The sequence below is a fragment of the Chiloscyllium plagiosum genome, chromosome 45 (genome assembly GCF_004010195.1).
Source record: "Chiloscyllium plagiosum isolate BGI_BamShark_2017 chromosome 45, ASM401019v2, whole genome shotgun sequence".
NCBI lineage: Eukaryota > Metazoa > Chordata > Chondrichthyes > Orectolobiformes > Hemiscylliidae > Chiloscyllium > Chiloscyllium plagiosum.
Genome location: NC_057754.1, coordinates 3,659,479 through 3,672,748, shown reverse-complemented (window position 1 = coordinate 3,672,748; position 13,270 = coordinate 3,659,479). Strand labels below are relative to the sequence as shown.

General features: G+C 53.4%; 1 protein-coding gene across 1 annotated transcript in view; it reads left to right on the top strand.

Moving 5' to 3' along the window:
* Window positions 1-605: 605 nt before the first annotated feature.
* The window catches only part of LOC122543987 (U4/U6.U5 tri-snRNP-associated protein 1-like), a gene marked incomplete at its 5' end in the record, with an annotated part of 27,066 nt that continues 14,401 nt past the window's right edge, over window positions 606-13,270 (top strand). Inside the window, 11 exons of the mRNA XM_043682996.1 lie at window positions 606-751; window positions 1,243-1,298; window positions 2,337-2,466; window positions 4,795-4,900; window positions 5,643-5,720; window positions 7,354-7,453; window positions 8,073-8,215; window positions 9,252-9,458; window positions 9,584-9,702; window positions 11,203-11,336; window positions 12,091-12,299. Coding sequence (XP_043538931.1) covers window positions 606-751; window positions 1,243-1,298; window positions 2,337-2,466; window positions 4,795-4,900; window positions 5,643-5,720; window positions 7,354-7,453; window positions 8,073-8,215; window positions 9,252-9,458; window positions 9,584-9,702; window positions 11,203-11,336; window positions 12,091-12,299 — 1,428 coding nt within the window. The remainder of the gene's footprint in view (window positions 752-1,242; window positions 1,299-2,336; window positions 2,467-4,794; window positions 4,901-5,642; window positions 5,721-7,353; window positions 7,454-8,072; window positions 8,216-9,251; window positions 9,459-9,583; window positions 9,703-11,202; window positions 11,337-12,090; window positions 12,300-13,270) is intronic.

Below are 13,270 nucleotides of genomic sequence, written 5' to 3'. Positions count from 1 at the left end.
GAGCAAGGCTTGGGGTGGGGTGGGGTGGGGTGGGGGGGGGGGGGCGGAGTCTCTCCTCTGCTCTGCCCCGTCCCTGGGTGGTGGGGGAAACGTCAGAGTCTCAATCTCTCCCACACAGACCGGGGCGGGCGTTGGCGCCAGAGTCTGGCGGGCTGAGTGTCAGAGTTCAGTCCGTAACCCCTGCAGGAGCTAGGGTCGGCTTCAGAGATTCTTCCTCCTCCCTCACCCCCACCCCCACCCTGAGACGGGGTGAGGTCTGGGGTCAGAGACTTTTCTTCTCCCCCCCCCCCCCCCCCCCCAGCCGGAGAAGGTTGAGGTTTACACTTGGGATGCAAAGGGGTGTGAGGGGGCGGGGGAGACAAGGGATCAGAGTCTCTCCTCTAAGAGGTGCCAGGACAAGGTATCCCCTTCCCGCACCCCGTTGGAGCGAGGTTGACCCAGACGTTGTGCCTCCAGGTGAGGGGTTGGGCACCAGGAGGTGGGTGTGGGTCGTTCTGGTCAGCAGCAGCAGGAAGGGGTGTGCCAGTGCAGTGTGGGTGTGTCCCTGCAGCAGTGCTCCAGCCGATTGCCCCAAGGGTTTTTGGGCATTCTTGGATTGCAGGTGAATTGTGGGTGTAGGTGGTTGTGGTCAGCGATTGGGATTTTGCTGTGTAGCCAGTAACCCTCTTCAAACCTTCCCGTTGTTCTTACCTTCAGCTCCTGGAACCAAGTCCGGTGGTGCGAGCGCCTCACTGAGCATCGAAGAGACGAAGTGAGTGAATTTGCCCCTGTCACAGGCCGTTCAGTCCTGTCGATCTGTGCTGGTTGTCGTGGCAACATCAGAGGCACAGGGCGGGTGGTGGGCTGTCCTTCTGGAGTGCCGTGGCCGAGGGAGCGCGGCGCGGTCGGCGGGTCAGCATCGAGGGAGCGCGAGACTGTTATACTAAACTGAGGTTCCATCTTCCCTATTGGGTCGACGTTTGTTAATAAAAAGAATCCACGGCCGTGGGAAGCAAAACAGGGAGGTTAACTGTGTGTCCTTGGGGAGTAGTGTTCACTCGCCACCCAGCATTTGGGATACAGCTGACCCAGGGTGAGTCGTGATATCCTTGTTTGTAGGAACATTGCTGTGCGTGGATTGGCAGCCTGGCGCACTTTAGAATTACTTGATTGGCCGTGAGACATTTGGGGACGTCCCAGGATGTGACCAGCATTTATCGAAACGTAAAGTGTTTGGATCTAACTCTTCTTTGTTCTCCACAGCAAGCTGAGAGCCAAACTCGGGCTCAAACCCCTGGAAGTAAATGACTCGAAAAAGAGTGAGTCCAATTTCTTCTTAAAGCCACACTGCTGTGTAGGGAGGACGGGTTCAGGATGATTTGCGGAGCCAGAATGGAATCAGGGCTACAAGAGACTTCAGTGACCTGGAGAACTGGGGGCTCTTCCAACAACAACAACAGCAACAGAGGGTGGAGGGGAGAAGTTAGATTTGCTTGCAATCGGGACAAGGACTGAATGATTTAGTTCTACAGGCAACAGAGTCAGCCCCTCAGGACGCAGGCTGAAGCAAATCAGTAAAGAGTGGGAAATGAAACTTCTAATGTGGAGAGTCGTTGTGAACTGGGATGTGCTGCTGAAAGGGGGTTGGGAGCGGGTTCTGTGGGAATTTTAAGATGGCTGGGGGCACCAGATAAATGATTGACCTTAAACATCCCTGATTGTGGGGCTGTGGGTAAAGTGGGGGGGGGGGATGCTGGGGTTAACTGAATTGCTCTTTCAAAGTCGGACGTGCACTGGCCGTAAATGGCCCCCTGTGCTGTGTGAGAATGAAGGTGAGGTAGGTGCCATCTTTGGGGTTGGAAAGCCCTCTAGAGGAGAGGAGGCCACTTGTTTTTCAGATCCTGATGTTGCTGTGAGGATTTGAAAACGGAGCGAGTGTCTCACGGTCCGAACTAACATCAGACACAACCTTTTTTGCCTTCTCCCTTGGATTTAAAGTTGACGGTTCCACATCTCAGAAGGCAGCACTGCCTCACCTCTGGACCAGGGGGTCACGTCAAGTCCTTGCTCCAGAGGCTTGGGGCCATCATCTTGGATGCCCTGTGGTGGGGAGGGTGTTTTAGGTGAGACCCCTTTCACAGTAACGGACCTCTGGAGGTGCGGAGAATCCCCACTCCCCGCAATTATGATGTTCTCCATCAGGTCACTGACACTCTGTGGGATCTTGCCATGCGACTGCCACCCTCGGGGATTTCCACACATCAGCAATGACTGTACCAGAAGCGGGGAGGGTAGTGTTGGCTGGTGACATAGGGAGTTGCTGTGATAACACATTCTCTCTCTCTGTCTCTCTGCAGCTGAGGCCGGAACGAAAGAGGACCCAGTTGTGGTCCCAGCCATTAACCCCATCGCCATGAAGCAGCAGGAGGACATTCGGGTGAAACTTGCTGCCCTGAAGGAGAAACGCCTCCTGAATCAGAAGCTGGGGTAGGTCACGTGCGAGACCCTTGGTTACCCTGTGTCCCTGGGAACTGAGCTGCTCCTAGCCAGCCCCTGGTGGGACACTGTATGGATTGTTCCGCTATAACACGCGTTTTGTCAGCACGAATTGGCTATACCGTGATTGATGAATTGTGGATGCTGTTTGGATAATGCTAACTTTCTACTGAATGGGATTGGCAACTTTCTGTTAGTGATCTTCGACACCGTGGTTTTCCACAACTGTTGCGTTATAGCAGAACATCCTGTCAGAGAAAGAAAAGACTTGATAGAAATGTACCAAAACTTGTGAAAGCTCTGGGCGCAATGCTGTATCTCAGTGCCTGTGAAACCCACCCACCATGTGGGTAAGTTTCAACAGCGAGATTTGAAGCGAGTTTCCTGGAGTACTATAATTATGACCACTCAGCTTCCACGCACACCCCCCCCTCCCCCAGCCACCCTGGACTCTATTCTAGCTGGAAACTCCTCTGGGCTATTGCAGAGTGAGCAGATGAGGAAGGGGGGAGCCTGAATGAGACTTCCAGGAATGTTTCTCGCTGAGGTGGTAACAGTTATGCAGCCATGATCGTGGGTTTAGCGTGGCATTGGTGCTCTGTCTAGGGTTGTCATCTGCTCCTTCTCGATCTGTTTCCTTGGCAGTCTTCTCTCTGAAGTGGGTTCCATTGACTTCCACCTTCTGGCGGGAAGGGGAGGGAGAGAACTGCAAGGTCCCCTCCAGGCTGGAGTGGGAATCGGAATGTCTAGTCTGTGTCGCTCCGAAGTGTATGTTCGCTATTCAGCTAGCTGAGCTGATACTAGATTAGAGTGGTGCTGGAAAAACACAGCAGTTCATGCAGCATCCGAGGAGCAGGAAAATCGACATTTTGGGCAAAAGCCCTTCATTAGGAATAGAGCTTTTATCTGAGCTGATACTACACCACCTGGGACAAAGCGGTTCCCACCACATCCACAAGCATCCACTCTCTTCCCCCCACCGACACTCAGTAGCAGCAGTGTGTACCATCTACAAGAAGCCCTGCAGCAACTCACCCATAGATCATCAGACAGCCCCTTCCAAACCCACCACCACTTCCATCGAGAAGAAGAAGGGCGGCAGATACATGGGAACACCACCCCCCTGCAAGTTCCCCTCTGAGCCCCTCACCGTCCCGACTTTGAAGTGTATCAGTGTCGCTGGGTCAGAATCCTGGAATTCCCTCCCCTGTGACATTGCGGGTTAACCCACAGCAGGTGGACTGTAGCAGTTCAACAAGGCAGCTCACCCCCACCTTCTCAAGGGGCAACTAGGGACAGGGCAATAAATGCCGGGCCCAGTCAGAGAAGCCCACAAATGAATCAAAAATAAAACTGTGAAGCACTATTGGGCTACAGAACGTTTGTTTATCCATTTTTGGATGGGGCATTGCAAAGCATTCATTGCCCTTGTTGGATAAGTGCAACTCCAGCAACTCTCGAGAAGCGAGACACCATCCTGGACAAAGCAGCAGCAGCCCCCCTCCCCTTCTCCAACTCCCCAGCCTCGATTGGCACTCGGTACAAATTCCCTGCCTCCACCAGCTGGCGCACAGTGTCTGCACGATGCTCTGCAACGATTGAGCAAGGCTTCTTCAGGCCCACCATTCTCCCCATCCAGAGGGTAGATAGATGGGAACGCACCACCCCCGACGTGGAAGGGTATAGGCCACTTCTTCAGTGTTGCCAGGCCCAAACCATGGAACTTCCCTCTCCTCCTAGCGCTGTGGGTGTAACCACCCCATGTTGAGGTACTACAGCGGTCCAAGAAGGCAGCTCACCGCTGCCAGGTACTTAAGCGTTTCTACCTGCCTGCTCCAAACACAATGAAGACAGATTGCCCCTTGTCCTCACCTACCATCCCAGCAGTCTCTGCATCCAACGCATCATCCTTAAACACTGCCCCTCCCACCACCCCCTTTATCTGCAATTCCCCCTTACATTCAACCCCACTCCTGAAGAAGTGTTACCTCAAAATGTTGACTTCTCCACCTCCTAATGCTGCCTGGCTTGCTATGTCCCTCCACCCTCCAGCCTGTCCCTCCTGATGCTGCCTGCCTTGCTGTGTTCCCCCAGCCTCCTGCCTGTCCCTCCTGATGCTGCCTGGCTTGCTGTGTTCCTCCAGCCTCCTGCCTGTCTACCTTGGATTCCAGCATCTGCAGCTTTTTTTTTTGTCTCTAGCCAGGTACTCGAGGGGATGAGGAATGGGCGGGGCTGCGTTGTGTGGGGAACCAGTTAATGAGACTAGATTGAGTTGCACGTTTTGACTTCCTCCTCTCTGTGTGTCTCTCTGCGGTGCAGGAAAGTGAAATCTCTCGGCGATGATGATGGCTGGCTCGATGATGCTGTGGCCTGGGTGGAGAAGAGCAGGAAACTGCAGAGGGAGAAGGAGATGGCCGAGAAGAGGGTAAGCAGAGGCTTGCACCTCACTCCACGCTGCACCCATGTGTCCGGGAACGTAAAACCAACATCGGGCTCAGCAGGCACTGGCACGAAAAGGTCACCTGAGTGTAGACTGCACCTCAGCCATTACAGGGTGGCACGGTGACTCTATGATTAGCACTGCTGCCTCACCGCGCTAGGGACCCGGGCGCGACTGTCTGTGTGGTGTTTGCACATTCTCCTCGTGTCTGCGTGGTGTTTCCTCCGGGTGCTCCGGTTTCCCCCCCTCAGTCCAAAGATGTGCAGGTTAGGGTGGATTGGCCGTGCTAAATTGTCCCATAGTGTCCAGGGATTTGCAGGTTAGGGTGGATTAGTTAGGAGTAAGTATTGGGGAATGCACCTCGGAGGGATGGTCTTCGGAGGGTCGATGTGGACTTGTTGGGCTGAATGGCCTGTTTCCACACTGTAGGCATTCTGTGATTTTTACAGTATCAGGTACGGCCTGCATTACGCAGATCAGCTTTGGCAGTGGGATTTGACGGTCCCCAGAATATCGTGATTGTTAATTATCACTCAGCTACTGTCTCCCACTCTGGAAGCTCTGCCTTCCTGCAGAATCTCCCCGGGAATTCTCAGCTGACAAGACTCGGGATTTTGACCCTTGCGTGTGAGGGTGCAGACAGGGAAGGAGCCCACTGTGATAAAGCCGGGTTGTTGACTGCGCCGAACAGTGTGCTCATCTGATTAACTGTGCCCATTGCACACAGGCCAAGCTTCTGGAGGAAATGGATGAAGAGTTTGGCATCAGCGACCTCATCGAGGAGGAGATGCAAACGAAGAGACAGGTGAGGGGACACTCGGTGCTTTCCAGGGGAGGATGCTGTTGGCTCTCTCAGTCTGGATGAGCCCAGTTTCTTAAAAAAAAAAATTAGAGGGTCGTGCTGGGCGTCAGTTAAACGGGTGGATATCCGTTGTAGGGTGAGGAGATGATGGTCCACACACTATCTCTGTACATCATAAACGGGGCTTGACAGGGCTGGGATCCATGTGGTGAGTGAGCAATTGCTTTATCTTGTGATTGGTGGATGTGCCTGTGAAGAATAAATGAATGGGAGGTGTCTGTCTCCAACCCAGTGCTGTCCCTGTCCTGGGGACTGTTCGATAGGGGCGGTGTAGAGGGATCTTCACTCTGTATCTAACCCCGTGCTGTCTCTGTCCTGGGGAGTGTTTGATGGGGGACTGTGTAGAGGGAGCTTTACTCTGTATCTAACCCCGTGCTGTCCCTGTCCTGGGAGTGTTTGATGGGGGACAGTGTAGAGGGAGCTTTACCCTGTATCTAACCACATTTGCCCAAACAGCTGGTGAGCTGCCTTTTGGTTGGATGTGCTTCATGGGCTCTCCTGCTCAGACTGGCTCACCCAGAGCCAAACTGAAGATGTTCCCTTAAGTAACCACACCAGTGGCAGGAACAGCTCAGTGCTGTCAGCACCGCGCCATCGACCCTTCACCTTCTCTGTGGCCAATACATCTTCCTTTGAGTAAGGAGAGCAGCCCCGCTCTCGGTATTCAAGACGTGGCCTCACCGAGGCTCTGAGAATAATAGTAAAATACAGCGGAGGGGCTTGTTGGAAATCTGAACCAAACAAGGAAGCACCTGGTGGCATCTGTGCAGAGAGAGAGAAACAGCGTTAACGTGATGGGTCTAGTCTGATTTCAGCGCAGTTGTGCGCTCTAGTCTGCTAAGAGTTCACTCGTCGTTTCTGAGTGTGAACAGGCCTGAGCTAGTGGCAGGGGAGAAGAGTTGCTCTTGACATGGGGGGGAGGTGACGTCCTAGTGGTATTATCACTCGGCTATTAATCCAGAGAGGTGAACGTGCAGATGCTGGAGATCGGAATCTGAATTAGAGTGGTGCTGGAAAAGCACAGCGGGTCAGGCAGCATCCGAGGATGAAGGTCCGATGAAGGGCTTTTGCCCGAAACGTCGATTTTTCCTGCTCCTCGGATGCTGCCTGACCTGCTGTGCTTTTCCAGCATCACTCTAATCTGGACTATTAATCCAGAGACCCAGATCATGTTCTGGAGACCTGTGTTCCAAGTCCCACCCATGGAATTTAAACACAATTTAAAAAAATAAATAAATTGGGAATTAAGAGTGTAATGAATCCTTTGTTGATTGTTGGAAAAAGCCCATCTGGTTCACTAATGTCCTTCAGGGAAGGGAGGGTCTACACGTGACTCCAGACCCACCACAATGTGGCTGAGTCTCAATTGTCCTCTGGGCAGTTAGGTATGGGCACTGAATGCTGGGCCCAGGCAGCGACGCCCTCACGCTGTGAGTACGTTTAAAAATGGCAGCGTGCACCAGCTAGGCTCTGCGACAGTGGGGCAGTTGGGGTTCGAGCATCCCAGGAGGGACCAGGTGGTCGCGTCGTGTCAACTGCTAACTCTCCCACACCCTCCCTCCTTGTCATTTTCAAGTCTGCCTACACGTCCCGGGACCTGAAGGGACTGACGGTGCAACATGATATCGAGGCCTTCACAGAAGGACAGTCAGTGGTGCTCACCCTGAAGGACAAAGGTAAGTGGCTACCTTGCTGTCACACCTTTTTTTTTTAAGAGTTAAAGCAGCTCAGTCAGTGTTGGGGATGTGCACTTTCGCGCCCAGCCGCGTGAGAGTCCGTCACCTCAGAACCCCCTGAGAGTTGCTGTCGGAAAGAGACTTTCACCGGGTAAGCAGTTTGCTCGAGTCCCGGCACATAACGGCCGGGAGGTAACGGAATGATGGGAAGGGGCTGAATGGCCTCCTGAGACACAGCCGATGATGAGACGGTAGCATTCTGAGGGCTATCGGGGGTGAAATTTTAAAAGAACACTTGGAGTGGATAAGGAGCAGGAATATTTCGAAGGTGACCGTCTGAAGAATGGGGAGAGAGGTGAACAGATTCTTTTTGTGTCGATGGTTCGTTCGGATGGCGGGGGGGGTGGGGGGCGAGCGGGAGAGTGTCCGGCAGCTTCAGAAGTGGAGAGATTTGCGGAGGGTTGTTGATCTACGCCTGGGTGGATTTGGAAGTGAGTTATTTCCAGAGAGCGAGGGATGGGGGCTCCCCTCCCGCTGAGAGAGCCGGGACAGAGGGCGTGCGACGTGACCCTTTTCTTGCACCTTTCTGTCCACCCCCACCCCCTCCCTCCCCTCTCAGGGGTCCTGGATGAGGAGGACGACGTCCTCGTCAACGTTAACATCCTGGATAAGGAGCGAGCCGACAAGAACGTGGAGCACAAGAAGAAGAAACCCGACTACAAGCCCTACGAGGAGGAGGAGAGCGTGGACGACATGGCAGTGGTGGGTTCCAGCACACCCTCCCAGTGGGAGGGGGTCTCGCCTGAGGCAGGAGCGGTCCACCTACCTCAGTGAGGGGGTTAGTGTAGGTAGGGGGTAAGGGGGCCTCCCTGTGGGTTGGCTGTGACCGGGGGCAGATTGATTTGTTTTAGCATCCTTAGAGTGTGCGCAACAATTCCACACCAACCCATTCCGAGAATCTGTTACTCGACATCTTCCCCCTGACTAATCCACCCTAATCTACACATCCCTGGGCACTATGAGACAATTTAGCTCGGCCAATCCACCCTAACCTGCACATCCCTGGGCACTATGGGACAATTTAGCACGGCCAATCCACCCTAACCTGCACATCCCTGGGCACTATGGGGCAATTTAGCACGGCCAATCCACCCTAACCTGCACATCCCTGGGCACTATGGGGCAATTTAGCACGGCCAATCCAAGAAACTGAGGAGTTAAAACAGAAATATCCTGGTATTTTCCCAGACTGTGTGGTAACCAGATCCCACGATCATAAGTCACAGCATGAAGTGAAAAGTAAAGAGAAAGATGAAGGAGTTGAGGTTCAGTTAGCAGATACCCTGTTTGACGTAATGGTGCAGGAAAAGCCTGAACAGGTAGAGGGTCAGACAGAAGTGTTTAGTCCTGAAAGGCTAAGGGACGTGCAACAGCAAGACAAGATGATAAAAGATATATATGTGGATGCGTACTCCAGAAAGGAGGCAGAGAATATTCCGGAGGGTTAATATCTGAAAGATAGATTCCTCAGACGGAAAAGGGAGACCACGGCAGGTTAGTGCAGAGGAGAACTGGGCCGAAGTGCATCAGATTGTGTGGGGGAAACCGTACAGACGGGGGGGGGGGGGGGGGGGGGGGGGGGGGGGTGGAGAGAGAATATGCAAACTTGACACAGACAGTCACCCGAGGGTGGGATCGAATCCTGGTCCCTGGCGCTGGGAGGCAGAGTGCTAACCACTGAGGCACCCCTCGTTTTTGTCAGTTGGTTATGTTTTTAAATGTTGTTGTTGTTGTCAAGTTTAAGGGGAAGTCCATCCTGTCTAAGTACGACGAGGAGATTGATGGTGAGAAGAAGAAGTCATTTAAGCTGGAGGCCGGAGGGACCGCCGACGGATCGTGGGAAAAGGAGCTGCAGCAGATCCGGGAGACGCTCCGGAGCCAGGCGCAGACCCTCGACACGCCGCAGCTGAAGCTGGCTTCGGAATTCTACACCGAGGAGGAGATGGTGAGGCTGGAGTCGGGTGGGGTGAGGTGAGGGCTGTGTGGGATGGTTCTGGGCAGCCGCCGACACTCGGTGGGGGCGGAGACGGTGCGAGCTCTGTGTTCTTTTATTAACCCTTTCTCTCGCAGGTTACGTTCAAGAAAACGAAGAGGAGAGTGAAGAAGATACGGAAGAAGGAAACAAAGCTGAAAGCAGACGACCTGCTCGTCCAGGGGCACGAGAGCACGGTCACCGACTACGGCTCCAGGTGAGCTCCTGGGCACCAGCCACTCTCCCACTGCCCTGTGGCCTGTTTCCTCATCCGATTGGGACCACTTACCACCCATCCCTAACTACTCCTCAAACTGAGTAAGTCACCCGCCCGTTTCAGAGGGCACTTCATCATTTGACCTCATCGTTCTGGCTGTGCGGTAACTTACAGGCCAGCCTGGCAATTTTTAACATCACAGCGTGAGGGCTGCGCCCAGCATTTGTTGCCCTTCCTTAATAGAGAAGGTACTTTCCCCAGGGTGGGGGAGTCCAGAACTAGAGGGGCATAGGTTTAAGGCGAGAGGGGAAAGATATAAAAGAGACCCAAGGGGTAACTTTTTCACACAGAGGGTGGTGCGTGTGTGGAATGAGCTGCCAGAGGATGTGGTGGAGGCTGGTACAATGACAACATTTAAAAGGCATCTGGGTAAATGAATAGGAAGGGTTTAGAGGGATATGGGCCACGTGCTGGCAAATGGGACTAGATTAGGTTGGGATATCTGGTCAGCACGGACTAGTTGGACCGAAGCCTGTTTCCGTGCTGTGGACCGCTATGGCTCTAATTGCCCAGAGGGACAGTGAAGAGTCAAACACATTGCTGTGGGATCAGGAGTCACGAGTAGGCCCAGACCAGGCAAGGACAGCAGTTTCCTTCCCTCAAGGGACATGAGTGAACCAGATGGGTTTTTCCTGACCCGATTTGAATTCTGATTCCACCATCTGTCGTAGTGGGGTCCGAACCCGGGTCCCCAGTGCATCACCGGGGTCTCTGCTTTTAACAGTCCAGCGATAATACCTCTAGGCTGTCGCCTCCCAAAAGATTTTCTTCCCTCGAGGGCCAGATGGAGTTTGACAGTAATCGCGCTTAACGTACGAAAAAGGTTCGCGCAATCTCGGACAATACTGACTGGAGTTCAGAAGGATGAGGAGGGATCTAATTGAATACTGAATAACCTGGATAAAGTGGACGTTGGGAACATGTCTCCTATTGGTCGGAGAGACCAGGACCCAAGGGCAACAGCCTTAGAGTAAAGGGAAACAGAGATAAGGAGAAACTTCTTCAGCCAGAGAGTGGGGTATCTGTGGAATTCACAGCTACAGAAGGCTGTGGGGTCAGGTCATTGAGTATATTTAAGACTGAAACAGATAGGTTAATTGGGGTCAAGGTTTATGGGGAGAAGGCAGGAGAATGGGGTTGAGAAACGTATCAGCCATGATTGAATGGCTGAGCAGACTCGATGGGCCAAATGGCCTAATTTCTGCTCCTGCGTCTTGTGGTTTTGGAGTCACCATCACTAAGATGAGCATTTGCTAATTTAGTTCAAGCTCCAGGAGCCGTCACAGCAGGGTTTGAACCCACGTCCCTGAGCGTTAACCTGTGGATTACTTTTCCGGTGATATTACCCAGGACAGCTTCCGATTAGAAGGCAAGGGATAAAGATTCCAACTGCTGGGAGGCGTGAGGCATTTACTCTGACGTGTCTGTCGTCTCTGACAGGGGGCGTGGCCGAGGTTGGAAGTTCCACGGCGGGGAGGAGGCAGAAGGCAACACAGAGCAAGCAGAGGCAGCCGCCCCAGAGGTACAGACTGTATCGGACGACATGCGTGTGGAAAACATGGACATCAGTGACGGTACGTCCGAATGGGGAGAGCGATGGGAGGCGCTCGGCTTTCACTCTGTAAACCCTCGTCATTGTCGTCCCTGTAATCCACCTCCTCACCTGGAGGTGAGCAACCCCCTCCACTCCTGGCTGGTCTCCTCCATTTTACCCTCTGTGAGCGTCAGAAATGTGCCCCCTCCCCACCACCATCCCTCTGGTCACTGAACTACATCTGCCTCCAACTCTGGCACTGTTAGGTTGGGCGAGTCCAAACCTAAAGGGCGTAGGTTTAAGGTGAGAGGGGACAAGGTTGAAAGAGACCTAAAGGGCAACATTTTCACACAGAGGATGGTACGTGTGTGGAATGAGCTGCCAGAGGAAGTGGTGGAGGCTGGTACAATGACAACAGTTAAAAGGCATCTGGATGGGTATATGAATAGGAAGGGTTTAGAAGGATATGGACCAAATGCTGGCAAATGGGACTGGATTCAATTAGGATGTTTGGTCAGCATGGACGGGTTGGGCCGAAGGGTCTGTTTCGTGTGAGTCTATGACCTTTTTTTTTGTTGTTGTTGTAAAATGTCTCCTCTTAGTTTCCAAACCCTCTTGGTGGCCAGCATTCACCCTCTGACTGTGCGGCGCTCCCTCAGCGCCGACCCTCTGACTGTGCGGCGCCGACCCTCTGTGCGGTGCTGAGTTTGGTCGAGTGGTGTTGTGCTGCTTCAGGGTGTGCGTGGAAGGCTCCCTACCATGACCTATCTGCAACGGTGTGTTCTCGCCCTCAGATGAAGCCCGAGCCCCTGACTCCCCGGTGGCCATCGAGGAGGACGAGGCCGAGATGGAGCTGCAGAAACAGCTGGAAAAGCAGCGACGCCTAAGGCAGCTCCACAAACAGGCGTCTGACAAGGTGAGGCCGGAACCATTGCTGTCAGAGAGGGGCTGTACCATCTCCAAAGCTCCGAGAAAGTGTTCTGGGATCTCCCTGAGGGGAAAGTAGGTTGCTTATGTACCTGAGCGTCCCACCCTCCCCCCACCCCCATTACCTTTGGACACCAGCTAAAGTTCCTCTTGTGGAGGACTGCTCAGGTCCCATGCAGGATGACTCTCGGGATTGAGCTGGCTCAGGATCAACATACACTGGCTCAACGGCATTGATACATACACACTGGGAGTAGGCCATTCAGCCCTTCAACCCTGCTCTGCCGTTCAATAGGATCAGGCCTGTTCTGCTTGTGGTGTCTAATGAGGGATGTGCTGGTGTCGCACAGCGGGGTTGCAAGAGTGAACCCCAGGATGAAGGGGGTGAGGAGGGTTTGAGGTCTGGGTCTGTACTCAATGGGAGCTCAGAAGGATTGGGGGGGGTGGATTCTGATTGAAACTCTCAGAATACTGAGAGACCTGCATAGTGGAGGTGCAGCTGATGTTTCTCAGGCCACTTTTGGAAAACTGCGTTCAGTTCTGCTCACCCTGCTACAGGAAAGATGTTGTGAAACTTGAAAGGGTTCAGCAAAGATTTACAAGGATGTTAGATTAGATTAGATTCCCTACAGTGTGAAAACAAGTCCACACCAACCCTCCGAAGAGTAACCCACCCAGACCCATTTCCCTCTGACTGATGCACCTAACACTACAGGTAATTTCGCACGGCCAGTTCACCCTAACCTGCACATCTTTAGACTGTGGGAGGAAACTGGAGCACCCGGAGGAAATCCACACAGACACTGGGAGAATGTGCAAAGTCCACACAGTCGCCCGAGGCTGGAATCGAACCTGGGACCCTGGTGCTGTGAGGCAGCAGTGCTAACCACTGGGCCACCATTTGAGCTATAGGAAGGGGCTGAATAGGCTGGGGCTGTTTTCTCTGGAGCTTTGGAGGCAGAGGGGTGACCTTATAGAGGTTTATAAAACCACGAGGGGGCATGGATAGGGTAAGTAGACAAAGTCTTCTCCCTGGGGTGGGGGAGT